Source organism: Haliaeetus albicilla, chromosome 13 (assembly GCF_947461875.1).
Source record: "Haliaeetus albicilla chromosome 13, bHalAlb1.1, whole genome shotgun sequence".
NCBI lineage: Eukaryota > Metazoa > Chordata > Aves > Accipitriformes > Accipitridae > Haliaeetus > Haliaeetus albicilla.
In genome coordinates this window covers 18,671,856-18,694,634 of record NC_091495.1, presented here as the reverse complement: position 1 = coordinate 18,694,634, position 22,779 = coordinate 18,671,856, and the positions used below count along the sequence as shown (strand labels likewise).

The window sequence follows — 22,779 nt, the reverse complement described above, 5'->3', positions numbered from 1 at the left end:
TTCTCCTGCACAGGCACTAAGGGGAAAAATATGAGACAGGTAGTTAAGAGGTAGAAAAGATGGCTTGAGGAATATGGGCCTTGCCATATATTGAAGGCCTTAAAAACCAAAATTAAATAGATCTGATTTTTTTTCCCTCACACACTAAAAGTAGTGTAAGAACCCCATTTTTAGGCATGTAACTATTTTCATATAGTTTATGAGGTTCTTCTGTTAGGCTTGTGTAGGATTCTGGTCCTGCGTTCATATTTTTTTCACTCAGCGGCAACGATAAAAGCACTTTAACAGAAAACTCCCATTTAATAGGATTAGCTAGAGTTCTGTGAAAACGAGAGAGAGTCTGATCCTGACAGGTACTTATCACTTACATCTGCAAACCCCACAAAAAAATTTTCTCAGATTCCAGTCCATCCAGGCATTTTCAACTGAGTATACCTTTGCTGGAACCACACTAATCTTAAATATATCTTATATTGTTCCTACCTACAGCCTTGGGAAGTCCGAGTTCTCCAACTAGCTGCAGAAATATGCAGTATGCACATGTTACCTTGCAGGTCACAAATTTCGCTGAGATGGGTTAGCTGCCTGACAGTGCCTGGCTATCCTTTAGCATATATAAACTTTTGCAGCATTGAGCTTCCATCCACATTTCTAGATGCAGGTCTTGTTTTCAGATACAAAGGCAAAAGTTCCCCTGGAAGTATTTTAAGTATGTTCAATTTTCCTATGTGACTATAGAGGGGGAAATATCTGAAAACTAGTGCAGCTGCTATTTTAAGGCTGAACATGCTGCCAGCTTGTGAGACCATGTGCTAATCCAAGTCTGGCATACTTGTTATCTGAATAGGCTTTCAAATTAAGCAGCAATCCAAAGCTCTGGATGTGGAAATATATATCATTCTATGTTTATATAAAAAATTAGGATGTTCCATGTAGCTTTCTCAATATATGCAACAATTTAGTCTTCAATGTATGCTTGTCAGTGGCTTAAAAGAGTTTGTGCTGTCTTGTTTATCAAAAGTTCAGAATGTCTTTCACGTTTTTCATTCTTTTCTGCAGCAATCCAGGCAGGAATCAGTGCAATTGTGTTAGTGAATGCTCCACATTAGATGATAACATATTGAGGTGGTCCTATCAGGTATGGTATCTTCCGTGTTGTCCTGGTTTCAGCTGGGATAGAGTTAACTGTCTTCCTAGTAGCTGGTACAGTGCTATGTTTTGAGTTCAGTATGTGAAGAATGTTAACACTGATGTTTTCAGTTGTTGCTCAGTAGTGTTTAGGCTAAAGTCAAGGATTTTTCAGCTTCTCGTCCCCAGCCAGTGAGAAAGCTGGAGGGGCACAAGAATTTGGCACAGCACGCAGCCAGGGCACCTGACCCAAACTGGCGAACAGGGTATTCCATACCATGGGACGTCCCATCTAGCATAGGAACTGGGAAGTGGGGGCAGGGAATCGCCGCTCAGGGACTAGCTGGGTGTTGGTCGGTGGGTGGTGAGCAATTGCCCTGCGCCTCATTTGTACATTCCAATCCTTTTATTACTATTGTTGTCATTTTATTAGTGTTATCATTATCATTATCAGTTTCTTCTTTTCTGTTCTATTAAACCGTTCTTATCTCAACCCACGAGTTTTACTTCTTTTTCCCGATTTTCTCCCCCATCCCACTGGATGGGGGGGGAGTGAGTGAGCGGCTGTGTGGTGCTTAGTTGCTGGCTGGGCTTAAACCATGACAGTCCATTTTGGCACCCAACGTGGGGCTCGAAGGGTTGAGAAAATGACAAACCTGACCAGAGCTTGTTAAAACAAATTTGTTCTAAACATTCATTATGTTGATTTATGTGTTCTTAGAGTTGTTGCTCTGGTTTTTAAAACTCTGGTATGTATCACCTCGCTTGCTGTATGTAGTTCCTGTTCTGCTGCTTATCATCTGTGGGAGGTGGATTAAGGTTTTCGCTTTGATGTATGGTATAACACTGGTTTATGGTATGATAAAGTCATCGGCTGTGGGATTAATCCGGTATTTGCACTTAGCATTGTCACCTTTATACTGCAGGAGCCATCTGTGGGAAACTATTAATAATTATACCATTTACCTTTCCTCCATGGAAAACCAGTCTATGGGTGGGGTACCTTTCTTCCCCTCTCCTTTCTCCTTCAGTCCAGTTACAATGGTGTTTGAGAATTTTGAAAAATTTGAATACTCTTGGGATGTTGGGACTAGCATGGTCCTAGCCCTACTGCTAGCAATTAGCATACTTCTGAATGTGGTTCAGCTCTCATTTAAGGTTAAACAACTATTTAAGAAGATCACCCAGAGATGTGCCCCAAGGCTGGATAATTATGAGTGGCAGGGTGTGTGGGGTAGTATGGGCAAGTACCTAGAAAAATTGGCACCTCCAGTGTTTTGGAAATTCACTCCTGAACAAGTGCAGGATCCAGAAGAACTAGTAAAATATTTGGAAAAGGTATGCTGCCACCTCAGCAGCTCCAGAGAGATACAAATCACTGTAATGTGCTGGGGCCTGGCCCATGCCTATCGAGCTCTCTTCAACACCACTCAGTACCTTCAAGGGGAAGAGAAAGTCTCTGGACCTAACAACAAAATGATGAGCACCGCGGCCACCCAAACCTCGGCAACAGGCACTGCAGCCCCTCCAGGCCCGGCAACGAGCATTGCAGGCAGCCAGACCTTGGCGACAGGCACCGTGACCCCTCCAGCCCCGGTGACAAGAACTTGGGCTACCCAAACCTCAGCAACAGGCACTGCAGCCCCTCCAGCCATGGCAATGAGCACAGCAGCTACCCAACCTTGGCAACGGGCACTGCGGTCCCTCCAGCCCCGGTGATGAGCACTGCTGCTACCCAAACCTCGGCGACAGACACTGCGGTTATCCAAAACCCGGTGAGCGATACTGCAACTGAACCAGCGGACCAACCTGCACCAGTATCAGTTGCCCCGTACAGAAAAAGAAATATACAAAAAAATCAGTTCGCTTAGCGAAGGATGAAGGTGAACCAGGGTCATCATGGGAACAGAGGAAGAGGTAGAACCAGAGGTAATAACCTGGTCCCTATCCTTGAGTGAGCTGTGGGATATGCGAAAAGATTTTGGCCGCCGTATAGGTGAGCATATTATCACCTGGCTCCTCTGATGCTGGGACAATGGGGCTAATAGCTTGGAATTAGAAGGTAGGGAAGTCAAGCAGCTGGGATTGCTTGCCAGGGAAGGTGGCATTGACAAGGCAATTGGAAAAGAGACACAAGCCTTCAGCCTCTGGAGGCGACTCCTGTCAAGTGTGAAGGAAAGGTACCCCTTTAAGGAAGATGTTATATGTCAATCAAGCAAGTAGACCACCATGGAAAAAGGTATCTAATATCTGAGGGAATTAGCTGTGCTAGAGACGATTCATCGTGACCCGGACAACCTACAATTACCCAAAGATCCAGACGAAGTCCAATGCACACGACCCATGTGGCGGAAGTTTGTATGGAGCGCACCATCATCCTATGCCAACACGTTAGCAATAATGTCCTGGAAAGACGAAGAGGCACTGACAGTGGATGAAGTGGCTCGCCAGCTCCGTCAATACGAAGAAAATCTCTCCTCCTCCCTACAAGCCTGCATTTTGGCTGTGGAGAAGCTGTCCCAGGAAGTCCAACAAATCAAAGAGGATATGTCCTACTCCACACGTGTAAGGACCAATGTCTCAGCTATTAGGAGTGAGCACTCCTCTGCCCAAGAGAAAGAATATAGAAGGTACACACCGCGAGGTGCCCTGTGGTTTTACCTATGTGATCATGGAGAGGACATGAGGAAATGGGACGGAAAACCTACCTCAGTCCTAAATGCACGGGTATGTGAGCTGCGAGGAAAAACCACCACAAAAAGGGATTCTACCAGGAAAAATGCCACTCCAGTTTCCAAACAGAGTAGAAGGGCTGATTTTATTTCCGATCCTCTTGAAGGGAATTCTGAGCCAATTTTATGAGAAGTGAATACTGAATACTCTGACCAGAATTAGAAGGGCCCTGCCTCCAGCCAGGTGGAGGAAAGGGATAACCGGGTCTATTGGACTGAGTGGATTCGATGGCCTGGCACGTCAGACCCACAGGAGTATAAGGCTTTAGTAGACACCGGCGCACAGTGCACTCTAATGCCATCAAGTTATAAAGGGACAGAACCCATTTGTATTTCTGGTGTGACAGGGGGATCTCAAGAGTTAACTGTATTGGAAGCTGAAGTAAGCCTGACTGGAAATGAATGGCAGAAACACTCCATTGTGACTGGTCCAGAGGCTCCGTGTATCCTTGGCATAGACTATCTCAGGAGGGAGTATTTTAAGGACCTGAAGGTGTATCGATGGGCTTTCGGTATAGCTGCCTTGGAGATGGAGGGTACTGAACAGCTGTCTACCCTGCCTGGTCTCTCCTAAGATCCTTCGGTTGTGGGGTTGCTGAAGGTTGAAGAACAACAAGTGCCAATTGCTACCATGACGGTGCACCGGTGGCAATATCGCACCAACCGAGACTCTCTGATTCCCATCCACAAGTTGATTCGCCAACTGGAGAGCCAAGGAGTGATCAGCAAAACTCGCTCACCCTTTAATAGTCCCATATGGCCAGTGCGGAAGTCTAATGGGGAATGGAGACTAACAGTTGACTATCACGGCCTGAATGAAGTTACGCCACCGCTGAGTGCTGCTGTTCCAGATATGCTAGAACTTCAATACGAGCTAGAGTCAAAGGCAGCCAAGTGGTATGCCACAATTGACATTGCTAATGCGTTTTTCTCAATCCCTCTGGCAGCAGAGTGTCGTCCACAATTTGCCTTTAATTGGAAGGGTGTCCAGTACACTTGGAATCGATTGCCCCAGGGGTGGAAACACAGCCCCACCATTTGCCATGGACTAATCCAGACTGCACTGGAAAAAGGTGAAGCTCCGGAACACCTGCAATACATTGATGACATCATCGTATGGGGCAACACAGCAGAAGAAGTCTTTGAGAAAGGGAAGAAAATAATCCAAATCCTTCTGAAAGCCGGTTTTGCCATAAAAGAAAGTAAGGTCAAGGAACCTGCACAGGAGATCCAGTTTTTGGGAATAAAATGGCAAGATGGACGTCATCAGATCCCAATGGACGTGATTAACAAAATAGCAGCTATGTCTCCACTGACTAATAAAAAGGACACACAGCCCTTCTTAGGTGTCGTGGGGTTTTGGAGAATGCATATTCCAAATTACAGTTTGATTGTAAGCCCTCTCTATCAAGTGACTCAGAAGAAGAATGATTTTAAATGGGGCCCGGAACAACAACAAGCCTTTGAACAAATTAAATGGGAGATTGTTCATGCAGTAGCCCTTGGACCAGTCCGGACAGGACAAGATGTTAAAAATGTGCTCTATACTGCAGCTGGGGAGAATGGTCCTACCTGGAGCCTCTGGCAGAAAGCACCTGGGGAGACCCGAGGCCAACCCCTGGGGTTCTGGAGTCAAGGATATCAAGGATCCGAGGCTCGCTATACTCCAACTGAAAAAGAGATATTGGCAGCATATGAAGGAGTTCGAGCTGCCTCAGAAGTGGTTGGTACTGAGACACAGCTCCTCTTAGCACCCCGACTGCCAGTGCTGGGCTGGATGTTCAAAGGGAGGGTCTCCTCTACACATCACACGACTGATGCCGTGTAGAGTAAGTGGATCACACTGATCACACAACGGGCTCACATAGGAAACCCCAGTCGCCCAGGAATTTTAGAAGTGATCACAGACTGGCCAGAAGGCAAAGATTTTGGAATGTCGCCAGAGGAGGAGGTGGCACGTGGTGAAGAAGCCCCGCTGTATAATAAACTGCCAGAAAATGAGAGGCAATATGCCCTGTTCACTGATGGGTCCTGTTGCATTGTGGGAAAGCATCGAAGGTGGAAAGCTGCTGTATGGAGTCCTACACAACAGGTTGCAGAAACTGCTGAAGGAGAAGGTGAATCGAGTGAGTTTGCAGAGGTGAAAGCCATCCAGCTAGCATTAGATATTGCTGAAAGAGAAAAGTGGCCAGTGCTCTATCTCTATACTGACTCATGGATGGTGGCAAATGCCCTGTGGGGGTGGTTACAGCAATGGAAGCAGAGCAACTGGCAGCGCAGAGGTAAACCCATTTGGGCTGCCGCACTGTGGCAAGATATTGCGTCCCGGCTAGAGAATCTGGTTGTAAAAGTACGTCACGTAGATGCTCACGTACCCAAGGGTCGGGCCACTGAAGAACATCGAAACAACCAACAGGTGGATCAGGCTGCCAAGATTGAAGTGGCTCAGGGGGACCTGGACTGGCAACGTAGGGGTGAGCTATTTATGGCTCAGTGGGCCCATGATACTTCAGGCCATCAGGGAAGAGATGCAACATATAGATGGGCTCGAGATTGAGGGGTGGACTTGACCATGGACACTATCGCACAGGTTATCCATGAATGTGAAACATGTGCTGCAATTAAGCAAGCCAAGCTGTTAAAGCCCCTGTGGTATGGAGGGCGATGGCTGAAATATAAATTTGGGGAAGCCTGACAGATTGACTATATCACATTCCCACAAACTCGCCAAGGCAAGCGCTATGTGCTTACAATGGTGGAAGCAACCACCGGATGGCTGGAAACATATTCTGTGCCCCATGCCACTGCCCAGAACACCATCCTGGGCCTTGAGAAGCAGGTCTTGTGGCGACATGGCACCCCAGAAAGGATTGAGTCAGACAACGGGACTCATTTCCGAAACAACCTCATAGACACCTGGGCCAAAGAGCATGGCATTGAGTGGGTGTATCATATCCCCTATCATGCACTAGCCTCTGGGAAAATTGAGCGATACAATGGACTGTTAAAAGCTACATTGAAAGCAATGGGGGGCGGAACTTTCAAACATTGGGATACACATTTAGCAAAAGCCACCTGGTTAGTCAGCACCAGAGGATCTGCCAATCGGAGTGGCCCTGCCCAGTCAGAATTTTTACATACTGTAGAAGGGGATAAAGTCCCTGTAGTGCACATGAAAAATATGTTAGGGAAGCCAGTCTGGGTTACTTCTGCCTCAGGCAAAGGTAAACCCATTCGTGGGATTGCTTTTGCTCAAGGGCCTGGGTGCACTTGGTGGGTGATGCGAAAAGATGGAGAAGTCCAATGTGTGCCTCAAGGGGATTTGATTTTAGGTGAAAATAGCCAGAATTAAACTGTATGATATTAGTTGCTATATAACCCTGCTACTGTATGTTATCATTACTATAATTGTTATATGCTATATCCATAGTACTGTAGTAAGAATCACTTAGATCAAGCAAGAAAGAACTGTGATAAAACTGAGCAAAGCGCAGTAGTGATGGAACCAGAACTGACTCCAGCATGCAACAATCCAACAGTGCACACCATCCTCCTGCTGCGTCAAATGTCACCTGCTCGTCACACCGCACTGAAGCCCAATTCTGCTCTACCGACTGAGAGGACTTTGCACCATCCCTCCTGCCCAGACAGACTGGTATGACAGATGGAGCCCAGAGTCAGAAACTAAATGAACTCAACAAACGTTTTATGAACATAAACCATGAACTAGAGGAATGATATCTCTGTGTGTGTATACATATATATATATATATCTCATTGTTCATATGTCTCAAAGGGATGGAAAGGTGATGATGATTGATCAATATGTAACTAAAGGTATGGGAAATGAGCATGACGTCAATGGTATAGAATAAGGGATGGATACTGTCCTGGTTTCAGCTGGGATAGAGTTAATTGTCTTCCTAGTAGCTGGTACAGTGCTATGTTTTGAGTTCAGTATGCGAAGAATGTTGATAACACTGATGTTTTCAGTTGTTGCTCAGTAGTCTTTAGACTAAAGGATTTTTCAGCTTCTCGTCCCCAGCCAGTGAGAAAGCTGGAGGGGCACAAGAATTTGGCACAGCATGCAGCCAGGGCACCTGACCCAAACTGGCCAACGGTGTATTCCATACCATGGGACGTCCCATCTAGTATAGGAACTGGGAAGTGGGGGCAGGGAATCGCCGCTCAGGGACTAGCTGGGTGTTGGTCGGTGGGTGGTGAGCAATTGCCCTGCACCTCATTTGTACATTCCAATCCTTTTATTACTATTGTTGTCATTTTATTAGTGTTATCATTATCAGTTTCTTCTTTTCTGTTCTATTAAACCGTTCTTATCTCAACCCACGAGTTTTACTTCTTTTTCCCGATTTTCTCCCCCATCCCACTGGATGGGGGGGGAGTGAGTGAGCGGCTGTGTGGTGCTTAGTTGCTGGCTGGGGTTAAACCACGACAGCTCTCATATTACTAGACACGTCTATTCATTTTCCAGATTGGACTGAAGTGAGGAGTTAAGGGAGGAATAGCAGTGAGGAAGTTGAGTAACAGCCTTTTTACTACACGTCCACAGCAATCCTGACCCCATTTCTTACATGAGGAACACTGGACATAAGTTCTCTCTATACCTGAGTGATTTTAGTGTCTCTTCAAGTTTCTAATGAATATATAGCTTTTGGCAACCTAGAATTTGTCATATGCCATCAGAGAAATGATCCATCTTGTCCAGTAACTTGCCACATGATTTAGAAGAGGGGAAAATTTCTGTTAAGACGAAGACAGTTGTGCTGGAACTCCTTTTAGAAATGACAGGGAGGCAACAAGCATTTCATTGCCTTGCTAAGCTTGCTGCTCTTTCAAATTATGGTAAATCAGTGTAGCTTTCTCACAGCTACAAGGAGTTTCCAATTATTCTGTAAGATGATTTCATTAAATTACTCTCTTCGTTCTGGATTACTGAATTTTTTTATTGTGATTTATTAGGGATGGGGATAATCTTACTTCACTTTAAGCCCTGACAAATTGCACATATATTACACTCTCTACCGGATAATACTCATCTGATTAAATGATTGTCTATTCAGGATGCTTGGGAAAAACTGCTGGAGTCTGAGAGGTTTGATCAAAAGGATGACTTCACTGTCATTCTTCAGCCTTATCTCCAAGAAAGAAATCTGCTGTGCAGACTGGTGAGTAAACTCGAGTTGCTTCATTATTTCTGGATTGTATCTGCTGAGATTGAGTGCAATATTCAGCTGGCTCTTTTGTGTCTAGGCTGCGTATAATGCTAGAAGACAAGGGCAGTCAGGCACATGCAGAACATACCTCAGGATCAGACACAAAGGTCCTCAGAGTGGAGCTTGCTTCAGACAGCATCAGTCAGAGATCCTGTGTTTTTTGAATGCTATGTTCCTGGAGAAATCAAGTCATGGCATCTCTGTGGATTAGGTCACGAGTGTCTGGAAATTGTCAGTGCTGCTAATTTTTCCATATCTTTGTAGTCATCAGCATATTCATCCCTGATTATGCTCATGTGTTTTTGGCAACAAAGGCAAAAAGTGGGTAAAAAGTATTTAAGAGTGGGTAGGTGGAAAAAAGATAAAGGTTTTGTAAACTGTGTTGGAAAGTAGACTTACCTCCCTGCAATGAGACTAATGCAGTCTGGGAACCTGGGAATGAATTTTGTCCAGATTTTGTATCTGGTATAGCCAGTGGGGAATGAATATAGATAGGGTTGCCTAGGATGTCAGACATGATTTTGCCAAAAGTGATCTTTAAAGAGAAGTTCAAAGGTCAGGGTTGTCTGAGACCTGGCAGTGAAGAGGGAAAATATTACCTCCTAGATAATGGTTCACACAGAGCAAGGTATCAAAATCCAACACATAACATTAAGTGGTTATTTGTAAAACAGGTTGATGGTGACTCATGGTCTGGTTCCTGGGCATCATAACAGCTCCTTGAATTTGTGGTAATTCCATTGCTCCCCTCAGCTCAGTAACAGAACAAAGTGAACTGGGAGAAGAAATTTGTCTTCTAGGAAGGTTGGGGTCTGCTGATGTTGCAAAATTTTCCTTTGCTGCTGGGTTGTCTTAGGCCAGGCTGGTTTTGTTGATGGCTGGTCTGTGTGCAAATGTCAGACTTTTAACTTTCATGGCATTACTTTTTCTCTTAGTAAATTGCTCTGTTATTGTCTTAAATGCCATCTTATGTCATAGGTGCATTCTTTATTTCTTCTGATTTGTGATTGACCTGCAGGCTACCATGTGTAATCTTCCAAACTCTTCCAACAGTTATTTTGATTTAAAAATGAGCATGATCTCTTAAGACAAATTCTGCTTGCTTCCACTTTTAAAATGCATGCAATTGTTAGCTAGAGGAAGTGTTGTTTATTCCAAATCATTCATGTGATCACATCTGTGTGTCTCCCTGATCTCCTGTATGTCACTATTGTGATCGTGCTTTGTTGTTGCTCTGGTCTTCTTGTCCTGTTGATGTGCAGTCCCTTCACTTCTGCCTTACAGCGGTAGGTACAGCAATCACTTACAAGAACAGCACCTGTTCTGTCTTGACACACCAGCAGTAACTGAGATCAGCAACAAGTGGCTTAATGAGAGTACCAGAGATTGATTTTGTTGTGGGTATGAATATTATTTTATAGATTGAGACCTTTTGTGGCTGAATATGTCATCTTTCCATACTATTAAATGTTTTCTCATGGTCAAAATGCTTTCTCTTTCAGGGCAGGGATGGTTTGATTACCACATCAAAGACACAAGTGGAAACTCTGGAAGAAAATTATACATTCATGGCTGTGGGCCTCTGGAACAACATGGTAAGCAGTACCACAGATGCTTACTGGACTTAGTACAGATACCTGGTAGCAACTCCACACTAGCCAGACTTTGAGTAGCAAGGAGGCAGGAGAAGGAGGAATATAAGAAAGAAACATCCCATGACTGTTATCCTCAGCTGTGCAGAAAGACTGCTCTCAAATACTGCTAAATGTCCTACACTCCCAAAACAAATGTCTTGCTGTTCTGTGGCTGCTACTTACTACTAAGAGCTTTTTAGAAAAGTTTCCAAAGTAGCCCTTTGGGAAGTCTCAGGCAGTAAATGAGCTGTGGCAGACCCTTCTTTTGCTAGTCTTACCTCTGTGATGGTGTGGCACAGTGACAACAGAGGCTCATCCTAACCTGAGGTTATAGCAATTATACAGTTCTGTCTGCTCTGCTCTGTATCCATCCCCCCTCTTTACTAATGAGTCACATAATGTTGTCTGTTCCTTAACCATCATTCTTCTGCTGCTGTTGCTCATAGTAAAAGGGTGAGAGAGAGCCTTGAGGAGCTCCTGTTACTTCCTCAAGAGTTGGATGTCCTACCCAGCTGAGGAAAGCCAAAAAATGGTGCCTTCTAATGGGTGGGAGAGGGTGTCTGGAAGAAACATGGACTCTTGGACCCACTTGACCCTGAACATGATGACCAATTCTGTAGCAGACTGTTTCCTTCTGCAGTGGTCAGCTGCTGACACACAGCATTTGTGCGTGTGTCAGAGTGGATGCATGCACATCCGGAGGGGTTTGCATTTTAAAATTTATGATGGGGGCAAGTGAAGAAATGGGAGTTGCTTTTCAAGACAAAAAAGAAAGCATATGGTTTTGGACTCACCAGAGCAAAGTAGGATGTTACTGCTTAGTGTGTATTATGTTTGGATATGCCCCGATACCACTAGTTTGGGGTAAGATGTTGATTTTACTATTCCTTCTGACTTAGAAACTTTCAAAATTTTCTGCTTTTTTTCCCAATAACCTTCTTATAACATATACAATCTTTTTTTTTTTAATTAAAAAGAATCTGCAATGGCCAATTAAGTTAGATTAAAGATAAAAGACTGACTTTGTTTGTTTTGCGGTCCATGTGTTAATAAGATTTTCATCTAAGAGCACCTACTATTCCTGTGTCTGTCCAAATTACTCTAAGCATGGAGGAAACAAAGTCTATACTGCAACTGCCTTTTAGTAAACCAGATTTAAAAATAAATCCATGCAGATTGGCATGTTCTTGTTTCCTTTTATGCTAATTCTTGCAGTAGTAATGCTGTTGTAGCCCTGATCATTTAAAGAAGCAGGATTTGCAGGAAGATGCTTTTATTCAGCCAGATGATATAGCTAGAAAAATCATACAGTCAATTTAATAAAACATCATAGAATCATAGAATAGTTTGGGTTGGAAGGGACTTTTAAAGGTCATCTAGTTTAATCCCCCTGCAATGAGCAGGGACATCTTCAAATAGACCGGGTTGCTCAGAGCCTCATCCAACCTGACCTTGAATGTTTGCAGGGATGGGGCATCTACCGTCTCTCTGGGCAACCTGTTCCGGTGTTTCGCCACCCTCATCATAAAAAAATTCTTCCTTATATCTAGTTTAAATCTACCATCTTTTAGTTTAAAACCATTACCCCTTGTCCTATCACAACAGGCCCTGCTAAAAAGTTTGTCCCCATCTTTCTTATAAGCCCCCTCTAAGTACTGAAAGGCTGCAGTAAGGTCTCCCTGGAGCCTTCTCTTCTCCAGGCTGAGCAACCCCAACTCTCTCAGCCTTTCTTCATAGGAGAGGTGTTCCATCCCTCTGATAATTTTTGTGGACCTCCTCTGGACCCTCTCCAACAGTTCCATGTCTTTCCTGTGCTGAGGGCCCCAGAGCTGAACGCAGTACTCCAGGTGGGGTCTCACCAGAGTGGAGTGGAGGGGGAGAATCACCTCCCTCAACCTGCTGGTCACACTTCTTTTGATGCAGCCTAGGATACAGTTGGCCTTCTGGGCTGCGAGTGCATATTGTCAGCTCATGTCCAGCTTTTCATCCACCAGTACGCCCAAGTCCTTGGCAGGGCTGCTCTCAATTCCTTCATCCCCCAACCCCTTCAGCCCCCAGTACTGATACTGGGGGTTGCCCTGACCCCGGTGCAGGACCCTGCACTTGGCCTTGTTGAACCTTATGAGGTTCACGTGGGCCCACTTCTCAAGCTTGTCCAGGTCCCTCTGGATAGCATCCTGTCCCTCAGGTGTGTCAACTGCACCACTCATCTTAGTGTCATCTGCAAATGTGCTGAGGGTGCACTCGATCCCACTGTCTGTCATTGATGTTATCTTTTAGTTAAAGTTGGTAGGACTTTGGTTAGTTAGTAGGAGCCAAAGAGTTAAAAATTGATCAGCTGTTGAAGCTCTAACCTTGGAACAACCATGCTGCATCCAGTTATCTCCATTGCTGTTATCCATGACATTCCTCATGATGATCTCAAAGTTCCTACCTCAGTTCTTCTACCATAAAATAGATGCCATGATAAGATACATGTTGGCTTCTTTATCATTGTTTTGCCTTAGTCCCACTAGGCAATTAGTTTCACTAGTTGAATGAGCAAAGCAAACACTGAAAGTCAGATTCCTGAAGTGTGAATTAAACATTCTCTCTGTTTCTGGAAGTTCTCTGTAAAGAAACTGAGTCACTTTAAATGCCCATGTCTCAGTGTCACCATCAGTGTTGGAGATACTTACCTAGATCACACAATTACCATCACCTAAATATGATCTGTAAGACACTAGAAAGAGTGGCATATCCTCCTCAGATACAATTATAAATATTGAAGCTAGTTGGGAGCAAGCCACACAAAGTATCAGCGTCCAATCTGCTGTGAAATGTGGCCCTTTACATCTGCTTAGCACAGTTTTTCTGTCAGCAAATTTTTGAATTGAAATGCTGAATGTGTTTTCAGCCAGTGCAGAAGATTAATGCTTCTGACTGGAGAGGGACCACAGTGCTAACAGTTTGCCAGCCCATTTTGTGCCTCTCCAGCAGGAATTGTTTGGGGCCAAGTGAACCAAATTTGTCAGATTCTGAGATCCACCTAATTGTGGCAGTAGATCAGCCTGAACTAATATGTTTTCTAGGGTTTATCAGTGGGGAAACTGGCCTTCAGCTTTGAGTAATGTCCTCTTATCAGACTCTGCAATTAGCAGAGTTCATGTGCTTCTAATGGGCTTTGCTTTCATTTTTTTCCCAAGTCTAGACTATAGCTTTTTTTTTCTTTTTCTATGGCGTCTTACTGTTAGCTTTTTAGAATTTATGCAGAATCTAATATGAGGCATCTTGAATGGTCTTTACAAGGAGTCGTGATGAATATACTTTACAAGGAGTTGTGATAGTATCATCCCCAGTCTGAAACAGGTATATTGCCTCCTCCAAATGCAGGATCTGTAGAAGGGGAGAGGGCCAGGATTTATCTTCTGAAGTATAACTCATGCAGACATACTCAGTCAACTCAGCACTGATTTCTCTTTCCTGCCCTCTCAAGTTCTTACACTTAGCTTGCAACAAATTCCTTCTGTCCCTTCAGCTGATATTTTTTTATTTGCAGCTTCTGCCAGCAGAAGAGCTGCCTTCTTTCCCCCTGCTTCATTTTTCTGTCCCTAGCCCTTTTCTGCACAGACTTTATTTGGCCTCCTGGGCTTTGTGCTTAGCATCCCATTCTTTGGTGTCTCGCTCTATTCTTGTCACTTTAACTGCTAGGAGCATTTTGTGGAAACAGCAGAGGTGAAAAACTGTAAGGAAAATGAAGTGGTACTTTTAAGGATGGTTGCATTAGGGCCAGTTACCCAGACTCAGGCAGTGAGCATGCTGGGGAGCCACCAGAACTAGAGAATTGTCATAAAGGAGACAAATACCAACTTTGCCTTATTTCAGTGTTTTTCCTCAGTGTGAGGTGGTTCCTCTAGTGAGGGGACAGCCTAGGTGATCTGGAGGAAGAGCAAAATGTGCCAAAACCACATCCTGCTACTGGTTTGAAGGGAGACTACAGGAATGGTAGTATTTCCTTCACAATTCTTTCCCCCCTCTGTTTTCCTGCTGCCTCTTTGATTTAGTGGAATTTTCTCAGTATAGCTGACAATCATCAGAAAGGCACCTCTCTGGGTAGGTTCCTTGTCTGCCTGTGATGGTATTCTGCCATGATTTAAAGCAGATGATATGAAAGATGCTTTGAGCATAAAAAGCACTAGCAGATGTCTTCACCCAGTAAAGGTCACTCCAGTTCTATCAGGAATTCCAGCTAATGGTTTATGCTGACTCCTTTAAAAACAAAACAAACCAACCCACAATACAGTATTGGGAACTGATAGGAAATAAAGATCATGACCTGTCAAGCAGCAAACACAGCAGAATGAGGAGGTGCCCGAGAACTGCGTTCAGAGAGTTTCCTTCCTTTTGCTGTCTCCCAGACTGCCCTTACCTTGTTTTGCAGCTTGGTACCAGCCTCTTTCTTGGAACAATTACCTGCTTATTGGCCAAAGGGCAAAACCTTGAAAATCTAGTGGCAATTGGCAGTAGGACTGCACTTCAGTCTGGCTGAGAAAAAGCTGAGCTAGCAGGTGCTAAGGACTTGTCCCAGGCATGGCTGGATATTTTACCAAAACATGTCTAGCCATCTAGTAGCAATGTAATTCATACACTAAGCACATCAGAGAACAGTCAGCTAAATGACATTGGGTAGCTAGGAAAAGCTGAGAGAGGTTGGTTGTTTACTTGGACGGCTTTTGGCAAATGCCTACAATTTTACCTCTGGCCGTATGTCTGGGGGCAAAGTTCCTTTCATGTGTATAAAGAACTTAGACAAGAAGCTCTTGCTTTTGTGTTTGCCATTCTTCTGTGTAACAGAAAAGACCACAAAAAAACCTACCCTGCCACCAAGAGAGAAACTGAAACCAGGCAAGAACCCAAATGGGAGCAGCACGACAGGAGGCTGCCCATGCCTCTCTTCGGCCTTCAGGGCTTTACGCTGACTTAGAGACTGCTGCAGTACCAGAGCAGACCTGCACACTAACTGGCCTGCATGACAGATGTGCTAGAATTCAGGGGAGGTTTTGGCTGACCACAATGCAGACTTGGTGCCCAATTTCCTGACCAGGACTTTGCAGCTCTGCTGCATGGGAGCTGTTGGTCTTTGCTGGGAGAACAGTGTCTCTGAGTCACCTGGAACGAATTACCTCCTGGAGAAATTCATTCTCATCACACAACTGCCAACAATGTACAAGTATCTAATACTTGTTTGAAGTTCATTCCTAGTCAGGAAATACCACCGTTGTCCCATGTTCTGTGGGATGATTCTGTGCTGGAAGAAGAACATTTTCTTTTACAAATATCATTAAATAGCTACTTTGTTTTGCCCTAGGAAGATGTGAAAATACCAGCGCCCAATGTATCTTTTCTCTGAGCTTCATTATTTTGCATGTTTTGGGGACATTCCTTTTATTCCTCTCTCTCTCTCTCTCTCAAAAAAACCTACAGACCCTGTTTATTCAAATCCTTCTTTCAAAGAATATAAACTCTGTAAACCTCTTCTCTATTTCTCTGAATTTTCCCATTATTTTCACTGATGAAACAACCAAGATAGAATATAACATTCCTGCCCAGAATGTATCAGTGACGTCAAGCCTGTTATTATTGCATTTTCCAGCCCTTTCAATCCTGTCTCTTATGTAGTCTGCTGCTTCTGGCAGCTGCTGCTGCTGGTGCAAGCTGAGCAGACATTTACTGAGGAATCTAAACCAGTGGCCAACTCCTTTGGGTGTGATGGCAATTTAATTAGCACCCAGCAAGGTGCCTGAACAAGTGAAGTGATTCCTTGTGGTATTTGCTACTTTGTGCTGTCCATATTGAGTTTTGAATAATTCCATAATTTTTCATTAACAACAATCCCCTCTCCATCTTGTTAGAAGGTGGCCAACAAATATTTATATTATCAAGCTTCTATGCAGAATTGGAGTGCACCTTTTGATGTCTAACTTGTACGAAAATGTAGATAAGGAAACAGTTCTGGAAGGTGGGATAAATTAGCAAGCTTTTAGTTGCACGGACTACAGCCACCGAAAGATTGGCATGTGACCCTAATGTGTTATATTCCATGTTTCTGACTTTGGTGCAAAATTAATCTGCAGCAGAGGGTGTACATAAAGATAGTGTTCATAAGACAGAAGGAAAGAAGTTAATGCAACATGAATGTATCACCAAATGGAAGATTTTTAGTTTTCTGTTTATATTAGGGATTTTGTACTTTCTGCTTCTGAAATAAAGTGATGTGGACTTACCTAAGCCTCCAGTGTATAATCTGAGTCAAAACTGAATTTTCCAAGGAGTTTCAGTAATACCATTTTTACTTCAAAGTTTCAGTCTACTCGAAGTTGCTTTCCCTTCCACACAAAAGCCTGTATTTTTCTTTATACTTTTATATGAAAACTATAAACTGTAAACTCCCAAGCGTGCCTTTCTCAAGTGTTCTTGAGCATGGTTTCACAGCCTGGGAGAAGACAAAAAATGTGGTGGTTGAGGCCTGGGAGGACGGACAGACTGCTGCAGGGAGTTGTTACACGGCGGCTGAGCTGTGGCAACCCACCGTTTGCTTTCTCATACCCAGCCCAGCTGGGAAGCAAAACTGGCTTGCAAATGGCAGTAAAGTTAAGACTGCGTACCATAAGGGGGGAGAACTAATCATGAGGATGGCTTAAGCTATGCTCTTCTAGAGCATGTCTACGGTTACTGTGGTTGAGCTGATAAATAGCGACTTCATTACAAGCAGTTGAATACTGTAGTAAGAGATCAGTGCCTTGTGGGAAAAACACTTACAGAGTCAGCATTCCCAAGAGCAGAGTTAATGTGAGGATGGTTGTTTTAACGATGACGGGTTGACAGTCTGATCATGTGAGAGGCCTTGTTTTCAGTTCCTTGCTTTTGCAGGTATACGTGTGGTATGTTATACATAAATAAATATTCATCATAAGCAAAACATGTTTTTAAATATGTATAGGGACCTGATGCAAAACTCCAGGCACTAGAGCCTTTAAGTTGCTGCTGCTTTTCCTTCCTTCCGCATGCAGCATGTGTACAATTCCCCTGTTCTCTCACTTTCCAGATGGAGCCAGCTGGACAGAAGCAGCCTTACGGTGTCACGAAAATGCTTCAGATCCAGTGTCCATCTCAGGTAAAAGGGTTTCCTTATTACAGTGAGATTTTATTTAGTCTCTGCAGAGTTTCCAAGTTTTCAAATACTGTAATTTTCTGAAGTTCTTTAGAATGTGCACTTCCCCAAGATACTGCACTGTTAAAAATTTAGTCTTCTTAAAGTTCATTGATACACTGTTTATTTTATAAAGGTGAAACTCTGAAAATAAGAACTTTTGACAAAATTTAGTTAAATCATCTTACTGTATCAGATATTTTTTATTCAAAATATAACTAGCTAATCTGAATTTATTAATTGTGGGTATCAGGGGTGCTTTATCAGTATTAAAATCTGTGTCAGTGTCAATAAAATTGAATCCATGTATTTTATATAATTTAGCTTTTCTGTGATTTGATTCTTTCTGCTGTCAGGTTTAACTATTTTAATCCCTGGAGCTGTCAGTAGCCCAGTAGTATCTTCAGGGTCTGAGCATCTCACGTTAAAAGAACAGGTTCTTGAATTTTTTTGCATTTAAGCTCTGACTTCAGTAATTTGATGGTGATAAAATATTACTGGCATCCAAAAGCTTCACTGAACAGCAATTAAAACATCAAGGAAATTGAATTATGTGTTTTGTTTGATGTTAGGTTTAAGGCAAGAGGTGGTGCTATGCCTAGAGCATACCATGGCTTAATTTTCAGGTCTACCCTAGTTTAATTCACTAGTGCAATATTCATTCAAACATTAATACTGTAAAGATTTTCTTCTCTTGGAAAATCTAGCCAGAAGACTTTAACATCAGCTGACTGTGTTTCCACTAATGTTGGTAAACATATTCTCTTCACTCTGCAGGAAAATCCGTATTTGTTCACATATAGGAATAGTAACTACTCATCTTCCACCGACACATCAAACACCAAAGAAACATCTCAGGTATAGTAGGACTGTTTGTATCATATGGACTGAGTTATTCCAGGGAGTGGGGCAGGTAGGTGAGAATGTGTTGTAGCCTAATTAAACAATGCTACCTGGGAAAACTAAATACAAAGCTCCAGCTCTTTATTTCCATGCTTGACTAAATAGTCAGATGCTTAATAGCACAGTTTCTCCTTGGTGGATTTTGTAGAGAGTGATTTAAGGTAGATGTGTTCAGCCAGCAAGAACCTTTTTTAAACATGTGGACAACAATGTTAATTTCCCTGGGATAAGAAGATAGTGAAAATGGGCTATTAAGTCCTACCATGGAGGAAACTAGATCAGAACCACTCTGTGGGTCTGATTTCATCTAGTTTATGCCATAGTAAAACTGAAAACCAAGGGATTTTTCATTTTTCTTTTTTTGTGAGACAGTTACAGATTAGGTGAGCAGAGATAAAGAGTCGTACATTGTTTTTTAAGTCATGGTACTCTGATTCTCAGCAGAACTTGGTGCTCCCAAGCAGCTACAGAGGCAGGTGATAACACTCATTTTCATGCCCCAGAACACAGTGTCTAGACCACATCTGCACTTAAAATGGCTTGAATGTCATCGGAATAATAATACACATTTCTCCTCTCATTTTAATATACTGCCATCTGTTTTGTTAGTTACTCAGGGTGTATAGACCTCTGTATGGGGCAATGGTACCTGCCACTGATTTTTGGTAGTAGCTATGCCATAGGAGGTGAGAAGCAACACTGTATTATGTTTGTGTTTGGTTTTTTTAAGTAAAAAAAACCAAAATGGAGCAATGGGACAAGACAAATAGTATCTTTTCCTTAGCCTACTTAAGTTAGCCTAGTTAAGGAGTTCTGTAGAGAGATTTGGAGCAAACGCATGTTCTTGGGTCTTGTGCGATGGTCTGCTCTGGCCTACTGATGGTCAGCCTTCACTAACAGTAGACCTTGGGGTGTTTCCATCAGTAGGTTGCAACCCAAAAGAGCCAGGAGGGCAAATCCCTGGCTGCATGTAGAGGCTGCACACGGAGAAGGCAGGTTCATGGCCTGCTGACAAAGGTATGGTTCCGTGCCGGTATATTCCAGGGATGTTCAAACAGTTTCTTGCAAAAAGGTATGAGCTCGCCTAACTTGGAGTATGGGTGCACAAAATGTTGCATAGCTGTACACAGCATGACACAGAGACTGAAATAACTGGCCCCACTGGTAGGCAAGAGCTGTGTTGCACTAATATGGTCATGCGACTTCTGAGCAGACTAAGCTTGTGTCTGCCTTCAAAGGGCAGTTGTAGGCACAGCCTGAGGACAGGCTGAGCTGGGTAGGTGTATAAAAAGTGTGTGGGAAATTTGTTAATCTAATGCTCTGAGACGTAAATGGTTTGTCATGACCAGAGTATAGTGAGTCTGATGTGAAGTCCTGCCTCATCTGTCTTTACAGGAGAGGAGTTATGGAACAAACATTCCCTGTTTTGACCGGGGTCCCTCTGATACAGTTCCAGTTTCAGGTACAGGTTTTATTGTGGAGCTACTTAATTTGATGATAGAAGGGGAACAGGAACTGGGTTTAGTTAGGAAAGGTACACTACTCTTTGAAGCAGTGCACTCTACTGACTGTGGCTTTTAAGATCCTTTTTGGAACAATGTGAGTAGTGATATGGCAAAATGCAAGTTCTCCCTCAAGGATGGTGAAAGCTTGTGCAACTGCACCTTCTATGTACAAAGAAGTGATGGTGGAAAAGACAGGAGCTAGTCAGGTACTTCAGTTGTAGGGGTGGGAAAACTGTGTATGTATAGAGTATGGCTCTTGTTAGTGCAGCCTGGGGTGCAAAAAGCCATGTGGAATTCTGTCCCCAGGTGGGTTTTGTCTTCTCTCAGAAGCTGTGATGGTCCCCACATTTCCACCCTGTGCTGGCACCAGAGCTGTGCCTGCTTTTCAGTTGTTTCCACTGGTTAAAAGGAATTTGAGTAAGCAGAGATGCAAGACTGAAATCTTACTGCCTCTCTTGTTGCTGTAGCTAATGCCCAGCTATGGTACTAAGAATCTTTTCTGATTTGATGCTTGTCAGTGTCTGTCATTCTGACCTGATGCTGTCATGAATATTAAAATACTGTCTTTGTAATGCTTTATGCTTATTCAAAGGAAAATTTCTAATAAACATCACAATTTAAAGTTTTCTTTCTTTCCTCTTTCCCTTACACTGCCTTTATTTTTTTATTTATTAGTTCATAATTTGAAACCGGCAGATATTCAGGTGATCGCTGCCCTGGGTGATTCACTCACAGTAAGTAAAGATCACTGGATAACCATTGTTAAAGAAAGTAATGAAAAAGCATTTCTGAATTTTTAACCCAAGAAATAGAACACATACAGCTACACCCTATTGAGCCACATTTTTCACATATTCTTTTTCATACTCCAACTTGACTGACGGGTTATCAGATCATGAGTCTAATCTGAGTGCACAGTTCCCATTCAAAGTCCACAAGAGTGCCACACGAGTAAGACCTGCAAGATTTCATAGAATCATAGAATGGTTTGGGTTGGAAGGGACTTAAAAGATTATAGAGTTCCAACCCCGCTGCCATGGACAGGGACACCTTCCACTAGATGAAGTTGCTCGAAGTCCAATCCAACCTGGCCTTGAACACTTCTCGGGATGGGGCATCCACAGCCTCTCTGGGCATTTGACCACACAGCAGCAAAACCAACCTGCTAGAGTGGACCTGCAGCAATTCCTTTTCTATATTGATTCTTGGCAGCTCCCAAGGTATTGGCCTTCAAAGCTATTAGTAAGCAGCATAAAGAGAAATAAAAAAATTCTGCAGCTAATTGTGTATATGTGTGTACATATATGATATGTATGGTATAATAAATATATATATATATGATAGTACCAAAGACTATAAAGCCATGTCCATTTATATTAACTAAATATTTGAGTAAAATTGCAATAGATCATAAGGTGTGTCAAGTGTAACTTATTTTGAGAATTTTCTTTAACATTATTCCTGGAACTATATAAACTCATTACTCCTAGACTGGCTGTGATTCTCCAATCAGTGATGACTGCTTCGCTGCTCCTATCATAATTCACATTTCTTATGTGTTCTGTGCTAATTACCACATTAAATCCTTGTAGTATCCTTTCTTGGGGAAACTTGGGGAGGAAAGACATAAAATTACCGTACCAATTTTTAATGTGAGGAACATTATAATTATTCATTCAGGATTATCATTTAAATTTAGAATTATATGAATATTTTGAACATTCTCAACCAATTTTTTCCCCACTTGATCTACTCAAGAAGTTGATAGAGGAGGGTAATTCACTGGAGCAGAGTTAAAATACCCTCAGCCCTTGATCCTTTTGAGAACAAGGATCTGTTATTTTTTGGGAAGACGATGTAGCTTGCTTCATTAACATACTCTTTAATTATTTTCACTAGGATCAGAGAACTAGTTACTGTAGCAATTCTTATTGTCTGAAGGTGAACTCCTCTTCTCTTTTGCTTCTAGGCAGGTAATGGGGCAGCATCCAAACCCCATGATGTTCTGGATGTCCTGACTCAATACCGAGGTGTTTCTTGGAGGTAAGTCCCAGGAATTTCCGCTCCCAGTGAGAGGGAATCCATTTTCTTGGGTTTTGATATGTATAGTTGGTTTTGTAGCAAATGGAGGCTTGCGGAGAGTGAATTTGACTTTACGTTTTGCACGGAGGCACATAGTTGTGCTATTGATACTCATGATAAATAAAATATTCAAACTAGTGGCTATCTAGAGTACAATGTAGCATGGCTGGAATACACTGGGATAAACGGATGAAATGAGGTCCTTATTAAGACAGTCTCTTCTCCTCTCATGGTTGTAGCTGTTGCAAAGGGAACTTCTAGTTCTCAGCGCCATTGCACCATTTGCACATTCTGCATTTCTGTCCCTGCTCTTTCTATATCCTGTCTGCTCTTCCCCACTGTGGCCCACGTCATCCATTTGTCTCATTTAAA

At 43.0% G+C, this 22,779-nt stretch overlaps 1 protein-coding gene across 1 annotated transcript in view; it reads left to right on the top strand.

The window, feature by feature from the left end:
* Positions 1–22,779, top strand: part of PLB1 (phospholipase B1) — a 90,874-nt gene that overhangs the window by 14,504 nt on the left and 53,591 nt on the right. Inside the window, exons 13-20 of the mRNA XM_069800333.1 lie at positions 1,060–1,138; positions 8,942–9,046; positions 10,597–10,689; positions 17,813–17,881; positions 18,695–18,775; positions 20,216–20,282; positions 21,001–21,059; positions 22,295–22,368. Coding sequence (XP_069656434.1) covers positions 1,060–1,138; positions 8,942–9,046; positions 10,597–10,689; positions 17,813–17,881; positions 18,695–18,775; positions 20,216–20,282; positions 21,001–21,059; positions 22,295–22,368 — 627 coding nt within the window. The remainder of the gene's footprint in view (positions 1–1,059; positions 1,139–8,941; positions 9,047–10,596; positions 10,690–17,812; positions 17,882–18,694; positions 18,776–20,215; positions 20,283–21,000; positions 21,060–22,294; positions 22,369–22,779) is intronic.